We start from the raw sequence: 26,154 nt of genomic DNA on the forward strand, positions 1-26,154 counted from the left end.
TCTTCAAAAAACATCCACTTTAAACCTGACTTCTCTGAATGGGTGTCTAAAAGATTTCCAGGCCACAGCGCCTCACTCCATCACTCGGTTCTCACCTACGTTTCAGGAGACCACTAAAGTCAAGTTCCCCTGCATCGTCTTGACCGTCTCCACTGTCATTAACAAAAGAAAAGCAAATCCGGGTTTAGTGCTGAGACATATACACAACAGTTTCCCCCAAACACTCTACATATAACGTATATGCAATTTTATACTGGCACACAAGTCATGGGACTAAATCAACACAAACTATTTCTTTTCGCACAAGTGACATTTTAAAGTTTGGAGCATGTACTTGTGGAAAAGTAAACGTGAGGAGCTTGTGTTACTCTACGATTTCAGAAGACACATTTTTGTAGATTGCATATATAAAACTGCTTGGATTTGTGTTAAAACAGAGTAACACAAATGCGCTTAAGCCAAGCAACACAAAGTACTTTGTTTTTCCAAGTTGGGGGCTCTAGAAACATCCCTATGTAAAAAGCAAAGGACTTTTGCTGATCTCTGTTATTCTGTCAGAGATTGGCTCGGAGGACGAAGTATACCAAGTCAAAGATATAAGTACAAAGCTTATATTCAAAGGTAACTTCTTTGTGTCCATCAATAGTTGAATCAGATAATGTGATACCAACATAACATAAAAATGGAGCTGGTGCAGAGCTTTTTAAAAGATGCATTCCTTTCTGTTGAAAAGGGATATCATTATAAGCTTTTCATTCTCTTGTTCATATTTATACCTTTTAAAATATATTTTTCAAAAATTTGTCTTTGAATTGTTGATGAGCCCTTTACTAGGCGTGCTTTCCTATTGAGAAATGCATCTTAAAGTAGGCATGCAGCCACCTTCATGATTTCTTATAAACTCTAAGGAGAAGCTATGGAGCTGACATTTAAATGGAACCACATATTTACTTACACGTTTAATTTTTTTTAATGAAGATTTTGTTTCCTGCTCTTTACAAATGTTAGTTATGGTTTCTAAGAAAAGAGTCTGCGGATTTAAAAACAGTGTGTATGACACGTAAGTTATAAGAATTAAACTCAATGTGTTTTCAAAATTTCTTTAATGGCAGGTATTTAGAGAAGACCTTCTGAAGTAAACCCATTTCTATTGTTTTAAAGCACAAAACTTAGTAGATTATATCTCCCTCTCTTAGAATATGCTTGTACATTGGATGACCATATTTTTGGACCCTTTGCATTTGCTGAACATGGGGTGAAGGGAAGGTAGAAGGAAAGTAAGAGGAATTAAGGTTATGACTTAAAAACTATCAATTGATTGATCAGGTAATATTAATATGCTTTAAAGCAATTAAAATTTTCATTTATTCATAATTTAGGAGAGAAATATGCCTTTTATTAACAGACTAAATCATTGCTTTATAATAGTTTGGGATAACTTTCTTTATTCAACAAAACGAAGTAGATTCAGTGTTAAGAAGAACAAAATATTTGCTTTCATTAATGAACTTATATTATGGAAAAATTAAGTGCACAGAGTAAAATAATAGGGGCTAGTTACGTTTCTCACAGTTTAGAACCTCTTTTTTTCATTTTTCTTCCTTGTCCCCCATCCCCAATTTTTCAACCTTGGCAATTGCAAAATAAATCAAATAGGTATCTATATTTTGTCTTTCTCCAGTGTTCTTTATTCTAGCAGACTCGGTGGTCTTTCATTTAGTAATCCAATATTTAAAGGGCGCTAACTTCAGTAAGTAGTTACTTAATTGTGGTTTCCTGGATGGTTAAATAGCTCCATAAGTAATTTCTAGATGAAAAGCAATATAAATAAAAGTTTTCTGACATGACTTAACTGATGCTATATTATTATATATCTTTCTTGGCCATCCGGTGGAAAATAATACAATTAAGGAAGAAGCCACATGTGAAGACATTAAGAGTATATATTTTTGTAAGGCAACCGTGAAACCTGAAAAAAATGGGAGCTTCACTATGACAAGAATATTCTAAAAAATGATCAGTATATACTTGATTTGACATGAAACCGCTGGCTTTTCTAGAACACTAGCCTTTGGGTACACGGTATGTTTGACTACAGTGAGAGGTGCTCTCTCTGGAATACAGACTGTGGAGGAAGGCAATGTGTGCTTGTGTGCTTTGAAAACTCTCACTTGCACGTTATACAAAAGCTACCTAGATTCCCCTTTTGAAGTTACCTTCTCTTGAAAGCAGATCTGATGTCAATGTTTGGAGTAGTCCCGGTAGATTCTTTGAAAGGAAAGAAAACAATAAAATAAATACCCATTAAGTATGCAATTTTGTGCTCAGTTCCTTTCCAGGCTGTGGGGATTCTTCAGATGGAAGGAACACTAGGTAAAGGGGAAGGGGAGATGGCTCTCCTCCTGGAGGGCTGAGCCACTGAGGTCTCATACGTCATCCTCCCTCACACAGAATCAATGTGGGGACAGCAGGAGTTACCATATCCAGTTGTCATTCCCCTGCCTTCCCACTAGAATCGCCTGAAGAACTTAAAACACAAAATCGGTTTCTTGATCTCCTTGTTGGAGATTTTGATTCAGTAGATCAGGGATGGGCACCAAGAAATCAATGTTCTTCCAGCCCTTCAGGAGATTCTCAGAGATGCCTGGTCAGGCCGAAGAGGCACCACTCAGCACCGGATCCCACTCAATACAGAAATCTCTAGAGCACCTCCATGATCACCCAGCCTTTATTTGACATCTCTTGAGATGGAGCTCTCACACCTTCCCCAGGCTGTTTGCAGAGCTTTAATGAAAGAGCTCATGTTAAAGTTAAGACAAAAAGTTGGGGCACCTGGGTGGCTCAGTCGTTAAGCATCTGCCTTTGGCTCGGGCCGTGATCCCCAGGGTCCTGGGATCGAGCCCTGCAACAGGCTCCCTGCTCATCAGAAAGCCTGCTTCTCCCTCTCCCACTCCCCCTGCTTATGTTCCCTCTCTCGCTGGCTGTCTCTCTCTCTCTGTCAAATAAATAAATAAAATCTTTTAAAAAATATAAAGTTAAGACAAAAAATTCACCTCCTCATAATCCCTACCTTTAGATTCTAATAAAAAGAAACACTTTTGTGTGACAGCACTTCCCCTGTTGATGAGTTGTGTATGCCTGGCCTCCTTCACACTACATTCAGCTGACTAGGGTGTGGTTTCTGGGTTCTTCATCCTCCTGGTACCGTACTCCAGAAAAGATCCAGGTTGATGTGCGGTGGCCGTGGCCAAAGACGTAACTCCAAATGAGGAACACACAGTATGTTGCAGAGAGTAGTGCTATTTCCTAAACCTCGGTCTTACACCACTTGTAATAGCCCAGCGTTACATTTCACCAGCTTTGTTTCTTGCAGTTTTATCACACTTCAGATTTACCCTAAGTTTATGATCTTTGCGGCCAAAGTCAACTTTCTCTTTGTATCCTTCTCAAAGTGGCTTTTTCCCCCAATCTACATGTACACTTTTACGTTTACTCCTATTAAATTCACTCTGGACAGTACACAGAACATACGGATGGAGAACTTCCCCAGCTGACATTAGTCCGTATAAGAGAAATCCTCCCTTCCACCTGGGTATCCTGACATCCTTGAACCATCTGAAATTATTCCCAAACTCGGGTGGGATAAGGGGACCCGATGAAATAGGGATGTTCAGTAGAAGAAAAAATGGCACCAACCCTTGTCTGGGAGATTGAAGGAATACAGATAGCATGGGGAAGAGACACTTAGCAGTAAAATCCCTGAAATTCCACTTTAAAATCGCTTCATAACAACAAGCTCAGCAGGCTTCCTGAGGCTACCACGATCAGAAACACACACAGTTTGAAAGAAAACTTTATTTTCAAAATCTGATAGTGGTAAATGAACTTCTCCTCTATCCCCTCACACGCCATGATAAAAACCACATCTATCCAGACAAGAAGACTCTCTTACCGTGTACTTCAAGATCAAATGTGCAGCTGTCGAATTTGTCCTTATAGGTGACCTCACACCTGTAGTTTCCTGCATAGCTCTCTTTGGCCTGGATAATCTGCATCTCGAACGTGTATACCTGCAATGAAACACATCAGGCGCATTTCAGCCCCACCTTGCTCACAGGAAGAAGCTATCACATTTTGATGATTTTCAAAATTCCTCAGCATTGGCTTAAAGATGTTTCTATATCTGGGCATTTCAGCCCAGCGTTTTCAACATAGGAGGGGTCAGTGTGCTTCCCAGCCCCTGGGCACAGCGGGGTAACCATGCTTGAGTGTAGACACCAGGAATGGTTTATCTAGAGAATTTTCTGGAACTGAAATCTCTCAAAGCTGAACCTGAAAATGACCTTTTCTCCACATAGAAGGAACGGCCTAGCTAAGCCCCTGTATCAGGAGTTAAGGGCCATACCCGGGAATGCCTTTCGAAGGTTTCCTTCAGCTGGAGATGCTTCCCAGCTTTGCTGGCCAGGTCCATCCATTTCCCTTTGAACCATTTGATGGTGGGTTTTCTAAGAAGATCTTCAGCCTTGACTTTGGCAATAAAGGTGATATTTTCACCTAGAAGAAGCACAAGTGATTCAGGCTGTGGCTTAAAATTTGCCATTTGTTTTGGAAGGAGTTACAGAGGATTGCACTGTATAGACTATGACGTTGTGCCCTGATTTTTTTAAAACATGCTCTAGGAGTCCTTAGGATACTCCAACTTGTTCTGCTTTTGAGGTTTATGAGGCAGAAAAGGAGAAATGGGTTAATCAGTGGAAATAGTTACTGTTTGGCTTTATCATATATACATGAAATAAAAATGGAAAGCCTCACACATGTGAGGATGGATTTTTTCCATCCTTTTTATTAAGTAAGATGATGGGGAGTCTGGACTTATATGACTAAATATGACTAAATGAAAGTAATCTTTCTGAAATCTGCCTATCTATTTGTATCGACTGATTGGACCTAAGGACATGAAAACTCTAGACCAGCATGTTGGTGTCTTCTAGAAACACAAGGGAGCAAATATTTCCAGCTACCTGCAGTGTGCTTCTATATCCTAGACCTGAAAGAAGTAATTTTAGAATATAGTCAGTCAGCTATGTGCTCATTTGTTCTGATCACAATATATTCCTTATAAAAATGTATTTCATCAAAATTCCTGGACCCCCAAGTCCTCTCTAACTTACCACCCTCTTTATTTCCTTCGTGGCACTTGGCTTTTGTGACTATCTGTTTAATTTCTTGTTGTCTGTTCCTCCCACTAGGACTGTAAGTTCTGAATGCTCACATGTTGTACTCAGTGTTCAGCACAGTGCCTAAAACAGGGGGTGTGTAATCAATATTTTCAGAATGAATATCTCCAAAGTTGAGCCCTCTGTCCCATTAGTTTCCTCTGAGATACTACACAGTACCGTACAGTGTGTACAAAGATTTGTAATCATTTTATGGAATGAGCATGTCATAATGACAGCAAACACTGGCTCAGAGCTGTAAGCTATGCCAGGTGCTGTTCAAAGTATTTCACAGGTAGTATCCAATTTTACAGAAGAGGAAACTGATTTGAACCCAACCTGGTTCCAGGATCCAGGCACTCAACTACTATGTGCTAGAGGTTCCTGAAATTATAGCTGTCACTCTCCTTTTCGGGTTATAAAAAGCAGGATTTAGTATATAAATACAATAGAATAGCATTCAGCCATAAAAAGGAATGAGGTACCAATTCATGCTACAGCTTGGAGGGACCTTGAAAACATTATGCAAAGGGAAAGGAGCCAGACTCAAAAGGTCGTACATTATGTGATTCCACTTATATCAAATATACAGAATAGGGAAATTCACAGAGACAAAGCAGATTACTGGTTGCCGGGTCGGGGGGTGGAGACTGGGAGGTCATGGCTTAGTGGAGTACATGGTTTCTGTTTGGGGTGATGAAAATGTTTGGGGACTAGATAGAGGTGACAGTTGCACAACACTGATAACCACTGGTTGTTCACTTTAAAATGGTCAAGTTTATGCAATGTGAGTTTCACTTCCGTTTAAAAAAAAAAGGCAAGACTTAATGCTTGGTGCTCACCAACTTTCACTGATCCTGTCTGAGGCTTTTCCACGAACAGGGTGGACAGCTGGGAATTGGCATTCTGCTTGTCTTGCTCCTCCCCAGCAGGTGGTTCGCCAAGAGACCATTCTGACGAGCAGAAAAGGAGGAAAAGAATCATTTCAGGGCCAAGCTCTTCTTAGGTAGACTTACCTGGGTTTGTTGTTCTCATCAACTTTGAAGCTTTTCTTTGTCTAATAAACCTGGATAAATATAACATCATTCTCTCCATCCATCTCCCCTGCAGCCATCAGTAGAGAGTGACAGATTCCCATTCTTACAGGGATGTCTTTTTCATCACGGGATAAAGAACATTTTCTATTCCTAGAAATAGTAAAACTTTTCAGGTAGATTATTACTCTGTGGTTGTTGGCAGCCATGGTTTCTTTGTTTCTCCATTCTGCAGGAAAGCATATTAAGGCAGAACTATGTCATATTAGGTGAATGACTATAGCGTGCCACGTCACTACGACAACAGAACTGGAAAAGACTAAAGGGATAAGTCAGTTTGCTGGTCAACTGGGAAGGATCAGACAGCCAAACCTGGCCTGGTATGTCTAGATTCCTTGCTGTTATATGATTAGATGATTCCATTAGGGTTGTATAAATGAGGCCATAGTTTGGCAATTAAGTAACAGATCATGGCCTGCAAGGCACAAATTTCAAGAATACTAGTTGCATCCTGCAAGAGGGGAGAAACGGAAAAAGAAAAATCAACTCTTTGAGGCTTTCCCGTGAAGAGAGAGAGAAGCTGAAAGTAAAGTTTGTTTTCATTTTCTAGGTTGCACTCCAAGTGCTTAGCTGGTATTAATCAGCAGTCAACTCCAGTGAAGAGGGCAGGAGAGAGAGCTGCAGACACTCCCTCTGTCTCCAAGAGCTAAATGTAGAGAAGTTCAGTTTTAGCCACTTAGTAACTGGGAAAAAAAAAAATGCATGGGTGCCAACTCTGTTAATGTTTCTTGAAAAGAAGAAAGATTTAGTTATTTTAGTTTTCATGTATCAATCATGCTATCCATGGAGGTCATCATTTTCACAATGAAGTTATACAATGTAGTCACATGATTATGTGTATGTGGGGGGGCTGGGGTGTGTATATGTCTGTGAAATTCACAGTATAATGAATTGTGGCCACTCATATTTGTAACACGAGGACAGGAACTTGTATCGCTTTTCTTTTTTTCTTTTTTATACCTACAAGTACCTGCAAAAGTGCCTGGTCCATAAGGCCCACCGTAGGATTGTAGGAGGCCCTCAACACAAATTTGTTGAATGACTTCTAGTAATTGCCGACAAGATGTATTTGGAGGCTTTTATAAAATGTAATAAAGTCCTATGGAAATGTGAATTATTCTCTAACTTCACCACATCCCCAAAATGGACATTTTCAGTTTCTTAATCTCTGTATATTTGCTAAATGTTAAAAATGATATAGCTGTAATAACCACAAATCCGTGGTGTATGTGGTTAAGTTCCTGTATCCGTGTGTGCGTGGATGTCATGCAAAATTAATTCTTTCTCAATACATTAGTTTTCTTGTAAGAAGATACGGAATGAAAGAAGGCTAGGGAAAAAAAAGCTACAAACGGAATAAAACAAAGATTAGAATCAAAACAGCTTCAAGAAATGAGGTCATTAGTGACTATATTAGGATGGGGTCGGGACGCCTTACTCCAGGCGAGTGCTCACCTGAATCTTTTCTTTCTAGGGCTCGACTACCCACACCTGAAAGGAAAGCGTGATGTGGATGATACAAGGGCAAGGAGTGAAAATGGAGAGCTGACTTCAACCTTCTTGGATTCCCCCAAGCCCCGTCTCTCCTCATGATGGGGAGAAAGAACTAGAGTCAGCTTGGGTGGAAAATCAGTACAGCTTCAACTATGAAAGCGTCTATAAAAAGTATGTGTCATATTTAAGAAACAATAATAAAATAAAAGAATTCAAATATCTGAAGCATGGAGGATAAGGGTATATAGCTGGAAATAGGAGACAAACATTTTTGTCCCTAAAATTTACTAATCTTATTTCACAAAGAAATTCTCTTTTCGTAAAAAAATAAATAAATAAAAATCACCATTAAAGCCAAGGTTTCCCCCCCTGGTGTTGGCAGGGGCAAAACCTGGTGCCCCTGTTCTGCACACTGTCTTATCAAGGGTCTCTTCCTTTTCTTTCTCTTTACTGTCAATTAACAATAATTACAATGTGGGGTAAAGAGTTGGAACCGTCCTAACCTGGAGGCACGGCGCTAGGCGGGGAGGCTTCCTCTTCATCTGAAACAAGAAATAGGAATAAAAAGTCAAGAAGAAAAGGACTCTGTCCTGAGTATCCTGCAAAAAGAGAAAGGTGAAAAAGAGAAGAAAACACACAAAACACTGAACTGATGAGTAAGCCTTAGAAGACTCAGTACCTGAAAGATTAAACTCAATATTTCAGACCAAAGAGAAAAATAAGTAAATGGGTGAGAGAATAAAGAAATCCAGTGAAAGTGTAGAAATTGAGAAATGAAACTTTGTGCAAATGTTTCACGTGATTGTACGTTAGGAAAAAAATTAATGCTAAAAAACAAACCTTGACAAAGTCAATAATAGAAGTGTTTTCAAGTTTTTATTTTGTAACTGAAGTCAGTGTCGGACATAATTCAGTCATTTGGATACAGACATAAAAAAGCATAAAGGAATGAGAACTCATTCTCCTCTGCCCCTGAAAACCTTGTGATTAATTCCCCTTTTATATTTAGGAGACAAAAGGCAACATTGACTACGTTAACTAAGATAAATAAACGCGTCATACTTGCTAAATTTACCGATATTTATTTTAGGAACTTTGAGAGCATTTTCCCATGATTATATTGTTGTTGGCCAATGCTGTATATTTTTTCACTCTTTATGAAAGCGCATTTGTAAAATTCAAAATATGCCTTAGAGTATTTATATGCAGAAGCACTGAATAGTCTCCTTTTCTAAAATGTCTGAATTTCAAAGTGTCTTTATAATTTTAGATGCTTAAATAGGCTTTTGGTGTTATCTGAATCTCTGCTCCTCCTTTCCCAAAGCATAAAAATTAATGTTAGTGTAAATAATAATAATCTTTGTGCTTAAAATATTAGAATAGTTGTGAATTTCAAAACACAAACCTATATGACTATATAAAATAGGATACAGAAAACACATGCACACAGCTGTTCATTTTTTTTTTTTTAAGATTTTATTTATTTATTTGACAGAGATAGAGACAGCCAGCGAGAGAGGGAACACAAGCAGGGGGAGTGGGAGAAGAAGAAGCAGGCTCATAGCGGAGGAGCCTGATGTGGGGCTCGATCCCATAATGCCGGGATCACGCCCTGAGCCGAAGGCAGACGCTTAACCTCTGTGCTACCCAGGCGCCCCACAGCTGTTCATTTTTAAATGCTTTAAAAAATTCCTGACAAGAGGTAAAATAGCACATTTTTATATAATCTATTAAAATATTTACTACAAAGATTATTTACTAGCCTGAAATTTCTTTTCTAAAACTGCCAACCAGGAATATGTCTTATTACTTTTCAACAAAATCACAGATGTAATATGTAAAGAAACTTAATGTCATATCTTGAAATCCAAGAGGGGATTCCTTGAACACTGTGGGATTTGGGATTCTTCAGAGGAAACTTTCTGGGGTCAAAGAAGCTTGGAAAATGCTAAGCTAAATAAAGTTAAATGCGTGTATTTTACTGTATTGTATGGGTGTGCACTGACTAAAACATATCACACAGGCTTCTGTGTGCTAATGGGCTCTGGCATTGAGGGGTCGAGACCAAAAAATGACCCAGCAGTTAGTCTTACCCAAACTTTGTTCATTTTTCTATCCTTTTCTCCTGGAATATCCATTTACATTCCACCAAATCATGCATTTGGGGAAGTATAGTTATGTCTGAGCTATTCCAGAACACTGTTAAATAATCATAATTTTACATAACCAAAAATAAAATATCTTGAGATTTTTCTATATTATTTGCCACGCATTTAATTCAGTATTTAGTATTTTATTCTTGTAACCTATTCAAAGGCTTTTATTTACTGAAATACATAAAAGAATCTTGATTCCAAGTCCTGTCAGAATTCTTGAAAATGAAGTTTTAAACCTCAACCAAATCCTAGAACGCAGCTTCTTTATTATATGTAAAGTAGACGCTAGAACCATTTTGGGTCAAACGAACACTTCATTTTAGGCAGGTTTTGTGGTCGCTTGTCTGCTTTGAGCGTGGCGCATAGTGACTTGAGTTAATTGTTTGGAATGCAAAATGGTTGAGAGAAGAGTATTTACATAGCTTCATAAAACTAAAATGAAAGGAGAATCCACTTGTTAAGCAAAAATTTGACAGGTGGAGTAGTTTCAGAGCCCACTAAATGACGGAGGGAGGTGGGCCGGGGATGGGCGAGCTGGGTGACTGGCATTAAGGAGAGCCCTTATTGTGAGGACACTGGGTGTTAGATGAAGTGATGAATCACTAAACCCTACTCGTGAAACCAATATTACCCTGTATGTTAACTAACTGGAATTTAAATAAAAACTTGAAACAAAATAAAAAAAAAAACTTTTGGAGGGACATTTCCAATTATTTGAGACTAGGAAGTCACCACGGATTAAAGCAGTGCTTCAAAGGTATCATGAAAGGATACTCTGGATGACCAACGGTACTTCCAAACAGCAGCTACTTCACAATTGGCGATTCATCATACGTACATTTTCAAATTGACTGAAGCGCTAGAAAATATAATCGACCAGCGGCAAAGTTTTTGAGTCCCTTTGAAAAGTAGCTTTGGTCCTAGCATCCCATTAGATTGGGAAACACAGTTAAGGGGTTGGATCCTGACCTTAAATTCTGGAAAAGTTGCCTGCTTGAATCTGGTTGAATTGGATGAGAATGAAAGGCCTAATTGTTCTTATTTACTGTGGGAAAACCGGTTCTACTCCTAGAAGGGAAACTGGATATCCAGCTCTTCTGGGTTGTGCCTAATTCAACAACACATATATGAAAGGCATGGCATCATTCAAAGGATATTTTCAAACAAAACAAAGCACAAAATACAATATGTGAGTCATATTTTCTTTCTTTCTATTTACAAGTGACTACCGTGATGATGAAAAACATCTGTTTTTGGCTCCTTAGACTATAGCATATCTGAAGACCACAGACCAGAGCAGCAATTCTCTCCTCTAGCTCATGGAAGGGAAATTTACCGAAGCAGAATTTTACTTGTCTTTAAGTCACGGGAAAATAGCATTTGTAAAACCATAAAAATGATTCTTGAAATAGCTGAAGTTCCCAGAGAAGAAGGCCTGGAAAGTAGAGAAGAAACTCAGTCTCATATTACAAGCCTGGGATTTTAGTGGGGGTAGGCACACATGAAATCTGGAATGCAGGGACAGAACTGCAGAGACAGTAGAACTTTTTCGAATCGTAGATTCTTACGATTCTACTTACTCTCTTTGGCATAAAATAGTTACTACCTACGGTTGATTTAAGTTGCCTTTCTAAATTAATTTTTAAGTCACACAAACTTGGGACAATTGATGAGATTTTTTAAAAAGATTTTTGAAAAGACCAAAAAGTACATAAAATTAAAATATATGTGACTCTCAACAAACCTCACTTAACTGCTGATATAATACCTTGTTTGACTGTGACCGAGTTCTAAATCCTCAAGCAGAGAAATCAGTTGTGGAAAACGTTGGCTCCCACGACCAAAATAACAACAGCAGCAACAACCACGTATAGAAGCCGAGAGCATCAACACTAACATGAATTCATCATGTTTGGATGCATTTGATTAACTTATCATACTTTCTAAATGAAAAAGCTCATGCCTTCACACCCTGATGCTTCTAAAATCAGGATTCATCCTACAGTAAATACATATATTTGATGAGTTTTTTTCTCCTCCAAATCTATTAAATCAATGTTGCAACTTATAATGGTTGTGTCCCAGAATTGAAAAGTATGGTAACGTTAGCTTTTAACAAAGATCATTACAAAGAAGCAATGTAATTAGAAAGCATAAAGAAAGTCCATTCGATGGTTGGTTGTCTGATACCTAAAGGCAAAACTGCACAAAAAAATTTTAGCACGTGAGTAAAAAGCACCAGAATAATGCTATTGCAGAAAAGGGATCTAAATGAAGAAAAAAAAAATTAATCATTCTTTTAATTTAAAAATTTTCATATCATTTAGGAGAAAACTTGCTGGAAATTCTGCTGATTCACTTCCTCATCTGCCAACCACTTTTATGCCAAATGAAAGATTCTTCATCTCAAGTTATGTGAGATCTTTAATATGCATATGGTTCATTCATGATAGTTTATGTGGTGATATTAATGTTAATGCCTGGAAAAAGAAAATAAGTCTTTATTCACTTGCAGTGATTACCAAAACCAAATATTTTTCTGGAAGAAAAATAAAAAGAAGCAGTAAATATCCCAGTTGGGCTTACCGAAATATGGAGATTATAAACTATGAAGATGCAAAAGCAAAAAAATGGTTTTTAAATGTCAGACGTTAGGCATTTAAATGAATACTGCTCTTCAAAGTAGTCTCTGATTCTAATGCTCTGACACATCTGGAACCACTCCCAAGACCAGTTTTGAACTTCCTTTAAGGTCAATTGTTAAGGTAGAGAAGAGACCCAGTCTCATTACCCTGTGTTCACATGTACCAAGGTTGGCCGACCAAAAGAAGTATGATCCCACTTGATCACCCACATTATTCTCTACACATGGCCCTCCGTGACAATTGTCTGCTTCCAAAACTGTCCTCTGCTGATGGTCGCTCTCCCCTCCAAAGCTCCCTAAGGTTGGTTCCGGGACCACAGGACCCAGCAGCCAGACCCGTGCCTGGCACAGAGCCAACACATAGTGAAAACTTGCTGAATAAATGGACATTAGAATAAAAGACAGATTTTTGGTCCCCCTGAGCATATACAAAAGAAGAACCAATACTAAGTACTCCATTGATTTGCCACCTGTATTATTATGGATGAATTCTAAGCCATGGCAGCATTGTTTTTATGAGGACATTGATTCCCAGTATGATTACTCTAAAAGGGATTTGTGCATCTAATTTCTGGTATTGCTGTTTGGTTACACATATTTCTAGATCGTCATCTCTATTGTTTCAATTCCATGACAAATTTGGAAGTGGTAGGGAGCAGGGTAGCTGCATGGACAACACCACAGGCAAGGAAGCAAATTAAAAAACATATATGAAAACCCCTTCCTGGGAAATCAGCTATTTCCCAGATAGAGACCCTTAGTAAATGTGAAAAATTTGGCAAATCTAACCACAAACACTACTTATAAGATTGATATAGGAACCAAACAACATTCTGCATCTAAAATTTTTTTTAGAACATTTCCAGATTGTTGCAGAGAGATTCAGGTAATCTGAGAAAAATATTAAGTCTACACTTCTGTGAATAATGTTCTTGCTAGTGACAGTCTTAGAGCTATTAATTGAATATACTTCAGCTAATTCGACAGAGGACTAATTAAGGCGCTGAAAATGTACTAATATCCAGGCCTGACCATTTTCAATAGTTTGAAGTGAGTTGGCCTTACAGTAAAAATCATCCTTCTGTTCTGAGGAAGAACACTCAGAATACACAGCACCAGTGGCCCATCCTCAATCTCATGACGAAGAGTATGCATGGGGTATTCATACTCATGTGCAGCAAACATGGTAAATGGAAATACAAATCTATGCAGATGATCACTGTCTATATGATCAACAGCTAAGCCCACCTGGAAATGCAATCGTTCATTCTACAAGTATTTATTAGGAGATTTATTAGGAGATTTATTAGGAGATCTCTGCCAAACACTGGAAGAAATAAGCTAAGGGGACCAAAGACGTGGTAAGACATGGTGCCTGACTGTCAGAAAATGTACAGCCTGTTAGGGAAAGGAGGGAACCACTAATACGTGATTAAGTGGAGAAAAGAGTGATTTAGCACCAGAGGCAATAGGTCCAAGAGAAATCAGGAGGAGGAAGGGCAGATGAAAGTGAGCTAAGACAGTCAGGCGGAAGCTGCACAGAGGAGTGGAACCTGAATTGACTGGTTAAAGAACAATGAGATGGACTGAGGGCTGGGGGAGGGTGAAGGGCAGGGAGGGACACTCTGGTCAAGGCTGCAGAACAGGCCTTGCTGCACCTGTCCATCTCGTTTATGCTCAAGCAAGCCCTCTTTCTCAGCCAGGGAAATATATATAGCTGTGAACTGTGTCCACCTTTTAATTAAGCACTTTCTTTGAAATTTCCCTGTCCTTGGTGAAAATGAGTAATAGTCGAAGAGGACTGTGTATTAGGAAATAACTTCCAACCACCTACTTTCTTTATTTAGGGATGTCACTTTGTATCATAAACTGATTTGCTTCCTAGTCTTGTAGAGCAAATATAAACATGGTGGTTTATGTGGCTGGGCCTGTGGCCACTGCCTTGCTTAACTTCTGCAAATGTCAGAAAAAGTGAGGCTAATTTCAGGATTCCCTAGTCATCTGGCCTTGCTATTTCATCATACTGTGTTCTGCATATAGAAAAGAGTTTTTATTGATTGGTTGACTAGTTGATTTTAACCATTTTCTCATTTAAGCATCCGAATATAGTATGATGACTTTTCACATTAAGGGTCATGCTCAGGCTTTGTTTAAACACTGGCAGCTTGCCCTCTGGGATTATATCATCTACTTTGTTGGTTGAGCCTTAGAGCCTAGTCCAACCGCCTTTCCAAATTTGGAAACAGAGGTGTATGCCATTGGCCTTGTAGAGAATAATGTTACAATAGCTTCAGCCAGGATGTCTAAACATCCTTGAACCCATCTCATGGAAGGAGTTCTAGGAGTTTGCACTGTCTGCATTCCATAAGCAAATAACCTTCAGATTGTAGCCCACATGGCCAGGATTAGTAATCATGTTACTATCCATGGGAGCCAATGAAGGTCAAGGACAAAGTGAGTGCACTAACATTATGTGTTCATTTATGAGAGTGTAAGTTCAAGTTGGCTGAAGAAAAGAGGTCTTGTGTACTGAAAGAAAGAAAAAGGTATTTTTCTAACCTATAGGAGACAATAATGTCATAGGAATTAGGTAATTAAATATGACGTAGTAAGAACAAAGAGATACTTAGCATGATTTTGAGTAGCATCCAAAACAAAGGGAAACATCTTATTGCAGTCAGGAAATAATTGGTTATTCCAAAATTTAACCTAGCTGATTCAATTCACAAATAAAATACGAACACTTAAAAATAACAATACAAACACATAAGCAGAATTGTCAAATCTACCTCTGTGAAAACTTTCTTTTGTGGACGAGTAATGCTCCTTAGCTTAGAACAATTGGTCAGTAATGTCAATGACTTCCTCCATGGGGAAACAAAGGAATGAATATTTCATGGATCCACAGCAGTACATGATAAAGATTATTCATTTTCTCAGACTGGAATATCTCCATATAAAGTAAAAATAGAATAATATTATAGTGATAAATGAGTTTCCAATTCAATAAGGAGCAACATGATGTGTGCTTAAGGTTGTACTGTCAATATGTACACACCATTATATAAGTCTATGTAAATACATAGTGCTACGAAATGAGACGCTAGCCTTCAAAATTACTAGTGAAACCTGGAACCGTTCACACAGTAACACAGAAACAGGTCGTTTTTTAAAAAATTATGTGTAATTCAAATAACTTCCCAAATTGGCATCATCCCCAAAAGACCAGACACCTCTTTTCCTTCCTATGCACGTAACTTGTAAACTACCAATTAATTTGTCAGCATCTCAACAAATGCTTGTGATATTTTTATCATCGTTGTTTTTCTATTGGAAATGTTTATCATGAAAACGGATCCGTTCATTATGCTAATTGGTCATGCAGATAAGACGCAAAAGAAGAACTCTAAACCACGCTGATGAAAGGTAATGCAGAGACGTTCTATGGGACCACCATGACAATCATTACTGACCTCTCTCTGCTTCTAATTTTGTTGAATTCAGCCTCATCTTCCCTTCCTCCAACTCACCTTTTGCTGGTGTAGTTCCGGCCTCCTTCTCTTTTTTCAGTTCTGTGTGGAAAGTACAACCACATTTTTAAAAGTGTCTTAAAGAAAGCATTTTATTGTGTGATGAGCTATGGGTGGAGGGTGGGAGAGAAGAAATGAATGACAACGGAAGAGATCATAAATGATGTTACATGTTTATTTATTATGCTATACAGGAGTCATGAAGTTGGGAATGATCATGTAGAATCACATTAAACTTTTAATAAAAGCAATGAATAAATCTGATCACTTTGGAAAAAGTGTATGTAGAAACGTGCGGTAGAGACTTTGTTAAAATATACTTAGCTATGCTGGGACTACGTTGAACATGCTGGTGGAAGTTGAATATAAAATATGGGTCACTTCATTTTAGACCCCAAAAGGGACTGACTTTTTAAGGGAGCTTGACCCGTGTAATGATTCCCATTGTTTGGACTTCCCGATAATATTATAGTAATGAGTCAGGGTAAAAAATCTGTAATTGTACAGTAGTTTCAAGGAAAATATTTTGGTGCACGTACTAATCTTCTAGGTTGAGTTGAGTAGCAATAAACGCAACCCGAGAACAGTAACATCCAAGTTCATCAGCTGAGACAGACCATCTAGCTTGCTTCTCTCTGCCCAGAATCATGTTAACTTAGATACTTGCAAATGGTATCTGACTTGTGATATAGAAGGAAATAATTGTTTTAAGCATGAATTCTCTCTCTTTCTTGGATTGGTGAACAGAGATCTGAATCTCACTTAACTAATAACTATTTTAGCAGAGTTCGGGAGCAGACTTGTTTTAGCCACAGTAGGTCAGTATTATACCATGAATATGAAATAGGCCTATGGCATACTAAGGGAAACTTGAGAGTGGCCCAGGGACAGCAACTGATCTGAAGAACAGAAGGGAAAGGTTATGTCTATAATGGCCTGCAGGTTCTCGGTGTACTCAATATTGTCAAAAATAAATTGGTATGTGCAAAGGGAAAACATACCAAAGAAGAACATCCTAAGAAGAATGTCACACATCTATACTGGCTAAAAGAAAACTTAACCGAGCATGTCCCTGTTTGAACTCACATGGCACTGAGCCTCGTTCCTTCATTTTGACACGTAGCAATATTCTTCTATACTGTGTAAGGGATTTGAGCGTGTACGTCTAGTATTCTCAGCTGCACAAAGGGGGTCCTGTGAACAGATTTCTCCAAGTGCCCTCCTGAAACTGACCTCCAGAATGGAAGAGCTTCATCATCACCTCATAAATGTCTGTGCAAAAAGATCACCAGCAACTGAGGCTGGCAGTTTCTGCTTTCACCTAGGCTGTGGTCTACAGTGACCTCTCACCCCTTTCCTTCACACCATATTGGCCATTCAAGAAACCTGCATTAAATCACAGGCGGCCTCGTGAGGCTCTCCTAGTATTGCCCTGTGTTTCAATATGGTGGTTGTATTATCCTGGGGTGTTCTCCAAGCTGTATTTTATCTTCTACTTGGTTGTCAGCAAACAGAATCCAGGGAAATGTTTTCTGCTTAGAGTTCCAACCCTGTTCTCTTGCTTAGGTCTGTGTGAACGCAAAAGCGGGCTCCGCCTGTTGTGTGAAGTAGTAATGCCCACTGTCGCTGAGCGGTCCCCTGTCCCATCGAGGAGTTCCCTGCGACTCTTTACTCCTTGTTTTTTTGTTGCCACTTGGAGGACAACAGGGTACTAAGAACTGGAGGAGTGGTGCCTCAGAAGGCCCCAAAGGGTCCTGGGAACTGTGTCTCCAGGTGCTTGCTGGTGACATAATGTGCTCAAGTGGGCAGGGGGCTGCTTGTCTTCCAGGACTGAGCTGGAATGCGTTCCCTACTCTCACCGGAAAGATGTGGGCTTTGTCTGCCTTTGCTCTGTGTGAAAACGTGTTGCAAATCCCTCATCCCCTTGGAGGCTCAGGCTCTACAACAATAAAACACGGGCACAGCACCAACTTTGGCATCGCTAGAAGGGTTTCCTAAGTGTATGACATGCCATCCAAATCAGTTAACATGAGAGGGCTATATAAACACAATGCATTATTATGATTACTACTACCGTTATTACTATTATAAACTTAGGACGAGTGTGGTCATCCCACTTCTCCACAGGAGTTAGGTTAACACTCACAGCTTCAGGGGCATCCAGATCATGCTGGGATGGACGTTCTGTATTTGCGGCCCAAACACATGAAGCTGTGTTTTTACTCACCTGGAGCTGGGGCTGGAGCTGGGGCTGGAGCTGGAGCTGGGGCTGGGGCTGGAGCTGGGGCTGGGGCTGGAGCTGGGGCTGGGGCTGGGGCAGACACTTCATTTTCTAGAAATGAAAAGAATAATGGAAGAGTTAGTCTCACTTCTCACAGACAAACGCTATTCTGCGTTTTAACACTGCACTCAACTCCAGGCGGCCAACTCACCTGTACTGACAAGAGGGATGGAGCAGGAAAAGCATCAACCTACGGCCAAGACACACTGCCTTTTGGTGTATGGTGTGAGGTGAGGATCGAAATGGGATTCTATAGATTTCCATGGTATACTGATGGACAGAGCACAGGTAAAATGGGGATCTGGGGTGTCCTTGCCAATTAGTTATCCCCTCAGGCGGCAGGGTTTTAATGGCACTGAGCCTGCTTTCCTTTTCTGGAAAAGTGGACATGACACCTATCCCAAATGCATAGGTTGCAAAGAGGATGAAGTGAGACACAATGAGTGGCATGCGTGTCCCTTACGGACTGAAGTCCTCACGTCCTGTAGAGCCTAAGGTGAGGGTGGTGCCGGGTAAGCGAGAGCCCGCTTTCCCCAGAGAGCGAGGACATGGCAGCATCTCTGACATCATCCTGCCCATGAGACATACTTCCCGAATGCTGATGAGACACTCGGGCTCTGCAGAGTTTCCTTTTATCTGGAGGCAAACCACTGCTCATTGGGAAACGGAATCAACCCCTCTCCCAGTCATTTCTGGGAGTGCACATACCTGGAGTAGATTTCTTTCTTTCCTTTTTAAAAACATTTTATTTTCTATTTATTTATTTGAGAGAGAGCAAGAGTGCAAGGGTGAGGGGAGGGGCAGAGGGAGAAGGAGAGAGGGAATCTCCAGCAGGCTCCATGCCCAGCACAGAGCCCGACCTAGGGCTCCATGTCAGGACCCTGAGATCATGACCTGAGCCGAAATCAAGAGTTGGAAGCTTAACCGACGGAACCACCCAGACACCCCGTGGAGGAGATTTCTACCTACATTTATCCAAATTTTTGACAGCTTTCATTTTGAGGTTTACACCTGGCTTTGAATATCCAGAATTACGGAGCAGTCTGGCAGTGAACTCTATGAAAGAAACTTCTATTAAAGAATATACTATGTCCAAGCAGCTAAAGGCATATCCCATGACCAAAAGGCATGGAATTTCCCCTGTTGAATCCCCACGGATTCCCTGAACTGGGAATTAGTGCCATGTGCGTGAATCAGCTTCTCCTACTCCAGGGCAGGAAGTGGCAGTTAATGAAGGTAATCTCTTTTAAACTTATTTTCTGCTTGATAAATAAATATCAAAGAAACGTTTTCGTATTACAAGCACATGTGGGATCCCAGGAGCTTTGTCTTTGTCCAGATCCAGGATTTTCTACTTATTTTCCCTACAACTGGCTCTTTCCAAGCAAAGAGGAAAATAGCTCTCAACAAACAGTTTAGCCCAAAGGTCATCACTGTGTGTAGTCTAGGCAGGCTGGAATGAACATAGAAGGAAGAATGGACTGCACCCCAAATGAAATCAAGAAAGGAGCAACGCAGGGCTGTCAGGATGCCGCAATGTCTCCTTCCATCACTAATTTTTGTGTGTGTGCTGGGTATAAACTCCAAATTAAAAAAAAAAACAAACACTGAAACCCTATTTTCATTCAGATAACCATTACTATTTACTGAAGAGTGAGAAAAATATAAAACCAAAGGAGAGAAAACATATAACCTTATGGCAGAAGGTAACGTGGCAGGGTGCAATGTAGTTTGAAGATACGGTGAAACAAATGTCCCTTGGATGGCATCGAGGGAAATGCTTTAGTTTCTTCACCACGTCATGGAAAGGATCCATAGTGCCAGCGTCAACCAGAAGACAAAACCCTCGGCCAAAGCATTTTATTTTCGGAGATCTGAGTGCAGAAATGGAAATCTAATGTTGACCCCTTGGCTTTGGGTGAGTTGTTACAGCACACGGATATCAGAATACAGAGAGCAAGAAGCCAACTTCTTTGGCATACTATCTTTTGGACAGGGTCCTTGTTGCCTAATGCCCGAGGACCTCTTCCTGGCTTTCCCCGCAGACAAGTTTCTCTGCCCTCCAGCCTCTTTTTCCCACAGCTGCAAGGATTACTTAATGCCACAACTGTGTTTCATCCTGTTATTCTACCAGAGAGGGTCTCTGTTATCTATTTGGTTAGGTCTACACTCTTTTGGTTTGCATTCAAAGCCATTGCCAGTGGGCACTTCCTCCTTCCCTCCCCTGAGCGCACCCCTGGGGGCCCCCTTTGTTTTACAGCTGTTTCTCTTTTCCACTTCTGACCTTTCCACCACTGAGAAGAGCCATTAGCTTCTCCCCAACAGACCTTTTGTCTATCCTCTGCATGTGTTTGTGTCAGGTAGGCCTCAGTTGGAATCCGACTCTACACCTAATTAGTTGTGTAATCTGGGCAATTCCTCAATCTCTGTCAGCCTTGGTGTCCTCATCTGTGAGATAACAACAAGGTGCTAAGCTAGGTAAAGTGTAAGCACAGTTCCTGCATGTAATAGAGCTCTATAATTTACAGCAATAACTACTACTGTTATTTTGTCAGTCTTGGTCTATCTTTTTGTTATTTCTCTGAGGATTCCCAAAGCTAATTTTCCCTTCTGTTCCCTTCCCTTATTCTCTTGGCATTCTGGACCATATGATAATATACTCTTTATTCACTAATTATTCTAAAATTATTTTCCATTTGTCTCAGTGTATCTTTATTTCTTTTCCCTCCCAACTGAACAAGGACAGGGATCTTTCATTTCCTTTCTTATCTCCCTAATACTTAATTTTGTTGTTGGAAACACATTAAATGCATAGTGAATTGATAAAAAAGAATTCAAAGGGCTTCATTGGTGATAGTGACTATCACATTGGCCATGCTTTCTCAGCATCTATGTAAACAAAAGCCCATTTTTGTAAGGGACACTGTGGTTACTTAAAATCCCATTTTTGGGGGCGCCTGGGTGGCACAACGGTTAAGCGTCTGCCTTCGGCTCAGGGCGTGATCCTGGCGTTATGGGATCGAGCCCCACATCAGGCTCCTCCGCTATGAGCCTGCTTCTTCCTCTCCCACTCCCTCTGCTTGTGTTCCCTCTCTCGCCGGCTGTCTCTATCTCTGTCGAATAAATAAATAAAATCTTAAAAAAAATAAAATAAAATCCCAGTTTTGGAAGTAAGGCCAGGGGTGAAATCTAATCAAATAAATAAAAGAGAATATTTTGGGTACCAAAACCGTAAATGTGTTCTGTATGTGAATTTTCCATTTCCATGGTGTTTGTAGCCCCAGCGTTCTATGTAAAAGCCCCAAAATCAAAACTAAACAAGAATTTAAAGGGCTTAGCTCAACTTCCAACAAATCCACAGAACTTCAATCATTAACAGTCAGCTGTATTATAGTCAGAACTACAGAAATATTATAGGATATTAATGCTGATATTTTCAGAATGTTTGCAGGAAGCAGAAGTAGGAAAATGCATGCCTGCCTAGTATGGAGGCAGAGCCAGAACTCTTCCTTCTTAAAAATCATAGAAACCTTGTTACTTTATAGCCAGTGGAGGAATAAATAGGGAACAACTACTTATACGCACCCATTGCATGAAGGACGCAGTGTGTTACTGTGTTAGTTCTCATCATCCTTAGTACTCTCTGAAATCAGTGCTTTAATTATCTGCATTTTGCAGATGGGAAGTGAGGCCCTTCGAGGTCTCACAGCCCATGAAAGGGTGAAGCCAGGCTCAGGCTCTGCCTGACTCGGAATCTGGGCTTTGCCACATGGGGCCGCACTTCGCTCCTCAGCTTTCATACTCCATTTTTCCCGGTGAATTGGTTGGTCTTACTGCCATGGCCACATAACCTCCTGTGGATGCTGTCCCATCTGTAGGAGTGGAATGTGCCTCAAGTTCCTCTTCTATGCAGTGGAAATAATAGCATAATCTATCTTAAGAGTTGTTGGCAGAAACAGATGAATTCCTTTGGAAGCAGGGATGTGGTAGACGCCATATACACTTTATTCTCTTTTTATGGTTATCGTCATTATGGTCATAATTTTACTCTGACACACCTGTGAGAACAACATTCCTGTCTTTCCACACATGGCACTCGCTAGGGATTTGCCTTATTTCTAGGTCTGTGGCTGCATCATGTTAGAACATGGTTGGAATCGGGGTGGGGGCCGAGGAAGTGGAGGAGGTAGGCCCCTCGCTCTCCTACTGTAAAATGGAGGTAAGGATTGAGTTTTGATGAAATTTACATATACGGCAGAGTCTGTACAATGTAGATAAATTGACCAATCAGTAAATCCTGGTACAACAGAAAGGATAAGAAGATGAACTCTCAATAGTTTTCAAGGCATTTGAAATAAAGAATTCCAGCTGTCCTCAACCTGGAGAAATGGGGAACCTGGAGTGGTAAAGGCCAAGCATGAAAGGAACGAGACAGAAAATGCACAATTGCAGGTCTGTCTCAGGACCCCAAGGCATTTCCTTTTGCCTTAAAGGAACTGTTCGTGCATCTCTCTTACTCCAAGGCATCTTTTGTAGCTGACAGTTTCGGCCAGGCCCAGCTTCGCCCACACCTCTAAGAACCATTTGCATGTTCCCCTGATTCATTAGCTGCCTCTGTAACAATGATTCATTCACAGCGACTTCCACAGTACCCACTGAATGAGTACCGTAGGAAGAAGGACCCAGGCAGCCAGAATTCATTGAGCATAAATCCATCATAAATCTCACAAGAGTGGGCATTTATAAGATGAGATGCCTGTGTTTAAGAAGCTCACAGGTTGGGGTGCCTGGCTCGCTCAGTCAGTGGGGCATGCAACTCTTGATCTTGGGGTTGAGAGTTCAAACCCCACGTTGGGTGTAGAGATTACTTAACATTTTTTTAATTAAAAAAAAGAAGAAACTCACAATTAAATTAACTGCTCTTTCTTTTTTTTTTTTTTTTTTAAAGATTTTATTTATTTACTTGACAGAGAAAGAGACAGCCAGCGAGAGAGGGAACACAAGCAGGGGGAGTGGGAGAGGAAGAAGCAGGCTCCTAGCGGAAGAGCCTGATGTGGGGCTCGATCCCAGCACTCTGGGATCACGCCCTGAGCCGAAGGCAGACACTTAACCGCTGTGCCACCCAGGCGCCCCTTAACTGCTCTTTCTATCAAGTTAGTTACCAAACCAGGTGGCTTTGCACTCTCAAAACATTTGAGACTCACAACATCCACAGTTCATCCAGTGCTTCTGAAATTGCTGCGCACCCATGAATCACCCAGGGATTTGTTCAAGTGCAGAGTCTGATTCTGGGGGTCTGTGGCAGGATTCAAGTCTCTGCATTTCTAACAGGCTCCCAGGTGATACTGATGCTGCCAGTCCACACCCCGCACTTTGAGTAAGTAGGCTCGGACTATGCCCTAAATATCACCCATTCCTGTCCCATTTCAAACGCGATTGTGAATGATAAAGGGTTTACAGTACATGGGGACTTCTCTCCGATCACAAGCTTCTTGAGGACAAGGCCTGTCTCCTCCTCCTTTTCAAATTCTGCACAGCAGGTGTTCTATAAATATAGTTGACTGGCAGGCTGTTCCTACCCGCACAAAAGCCCCTTCTCCTCGCTGCCAAGAAATCAAGAACCATCCGCTGGCACTCCAAGGGCAGCTTTCTTCATCTGCGTTACCCGCAGGGAACACTATGTCTCCCATTGGCGACCCTTCTGCCGGCTGAATGTTGCGAGGCACTCGCCCCACCCCATCATTTCTTACCAAGGGCAGGAGAGCAAATAGGCTAGAGTTTTGGCCCTCGTTGCAGACACAACCCTTGCCTTTCTAAGGAATTCCCCTTTTCAAATCTGGGCTGCATTTCTTAGCAAATAACACTCAATCAGCCACGCCAACTGCACTGTCGACTAGCTCAGCCCTGTCCAAACTCTCAGGAGGCACCTGGCCTTGGGAAGCTCCCTCCATCTTTAGATTTAGAGCAAAAGGTTATTTATTGAAGGGAGGTCCTGCTATGCTTCTGCTTATTCAAAAACCCAAAGGCAACTTTTGCAGGACTTTTCTGCCAGATGAATGAAGTCAGATTTTTATGTCCCTCTTTCATCCTCCGCCATGGTCTTGATCAGGAAACACACAGACAGGATGGATTAAAGTATATATAAGTTGCTGCTTTAAACTTCTTAATAAAAGGAAGAAACTCAGAAACCCAGAAAATAATAAGCCCAAGGAAATATTTTTATGGACAACATTAAAACTAACTAGATTCTGAACGAGCAACTAAAGCTACCTCTTTCCTCCATAGGCAAGGACGGCTGTTCTTTGATCCTTTCTAGTTCACAGATATAGACTTTCTCTCCCTCTGCAACCCTGAAACACGTTCAAAGGGCTTGATCTATTTATGGTGGATTTTTCCTATGACCACCTACTGTAAAAAGCACAGGTATGCCGCCAATGGCATGCCTGCACCGTGAGTGCCAGGCCGTTCTAACTGACGGGCGCTGGTGGCAGCTAGTAAACACAGCCCATATGTGGCCTCGGGGCTGGGCTGGAAGACCAGGAACCCAGTAACTCCATAGATGGTTTGGCTTTCTCTGATGCAGTCCATTCCTATTTTCCACGATCAAGGGTTCCATGGTCAGTAAATTGGAGGGGGAAAAAAGATCTTCAGTTTTAGGGGGTATTAATTAACCTGCCTCTCTCTTTGTATGTGTCTCCACACCAAAATGATATAAACCTCCCAGCTCTCTCCTTCCCATGGGCTCACAGGCTCATCTAATACATTGTTTGACTGACTTAAAAATATTTTATGGGCCCTCAGGTGCAATGTAATTTAGGCTTTTGCTAGCACGGATATGGATATGTTGTATAGGCATGGAAAAGACAGGAAGAACATGCAATAACGGTTGTTATCACTGAGCAGTAGGTTTATAGGTCATTTTTGTGGCTTTCTTTTTGTCTCTTTTTTGGGATGAAAGAAGTGTGCTAAAACCATGCTTTGGTAATTTGGTGTGCAGAAGACTGTTATGTTATTCCTAACTATTATTTATTCTCAAAGTTGCACTGTTGGTTTGAAATAAACTACGTGAATGCTTTATATATTGTAAACATTGTGGTGGATGAAGCTGTATCTGGGCAACCCCTGGTTTTGTTACTTTTGGGAGCATAGCATAATTATGTTTCTTCTTAGGTTAAATGGGCTAAACACTGTCTGGCATATCCCCTGTTGATAGTGGGGTTTGGCACTGTGTACATGTTGCAGCCTAGACCTCATATGCCCAGCACAATGGAAACTGCTTTAATATTATTTGCATGGAGATGTTAATAATGCTTAGAGAAGTTTTGGTTATATGAATTATAAGTGTCACCAAAAATATCAGCAAACACAATGACAATGCATTTGTACTGGTCATATTCCTTATGCAATGGAATCTAGATTTTGGACATAAATAAGTGTTTAATGTAACATTTTCACAGTTATATCCTTAATTTGTCCCCTATTCTATTCATTATAGGCTGTGGGCATGGATATCTTATGCCCTGGGGTTTAGGGAATTAGACATTTTTTAGAGGCAATTCTTTACTGATTTATAATAGTGATTCCTAAAGTATGGTCTGGGGTCCTCTAGAGCTCAGTTGTAATTTCTAATATAGTAAATATTGACTGATCTAATGTGTGTAAACAAAAGCATTTTAGTTTCTCAATAATTGTTAAGTGCCAATGTATCTGAGACCAAAAAGTTTGAGAAACATTTAGAA

At 40.4% G+C, this 26,154-nt stretch overlaps 1 protein-coding gene across 14 annotated transcripts in view; it reads right to left on the reverse strand.

Moving 5' to 3' along the window:
• MYBPC1 (myosin binding protein C1) overlaps positions 1-26,154 on the reverse strand; it is an 83,376-nt gene that overhangs the window by 48,172 nt on the left and 9,050 nt on the right. For 9 of the 14 annotated variants that reach the window (XM_087868822.1, XM_087868819.1, XM_087868820.1 and 6 more), the window contains exons 2-10: positions 18,362-18,466; positions 16,135-16,176; positions 8,308-8,346; positions 7,766-7,801; positions 6,059-6,169; positions 4,406-4,554; positions 3,953-4,070; positions 2,217-2,268; positions 96-152 (exon numbers count right to left, since the gene is read on the reverse strand). In XM_087868822.1, coding sequence (XP_087724948.1) covers positions 96-152; positions 2,217-2,268; positions 3,953-4,070; positions 4,406-4,554; positions 6,059-6,169; positions 7,766-7,801; positions 8,308-8,346; positions 16,135-16,176; positions 18,362-18,466 — 709 coding nt within the window. The remainder of the gene's footprint in view (positions 1-95; positions 153-2,216; positions 2,269-3,952; positions 4,071-4,405; positions 4,555-6,058; positions 6,170-7,765; positions 7,802-8,307; positions 8,347-16,134; positions 16,177-18,361; positions 18,467-26,154) is intronic. The other 5 variants (XM_045779663.2, XM_045779660.2, XM_045779657.2 and 2 more) reach the window with 1 other exon arrangement.

Source organism: Ursus americanus, chromosome 17, assembly GCF_024610735.1.
Source record: "Ursus americanus isolate L20-20 chromosome 17, mUrsAme1.1.p, whole genome shotgun sequence".
NCBI lineage: Eukaryota > Metazoa > Chordata > Mammalia > Carnivora > Ursidae > Ursus > Ursus americanus.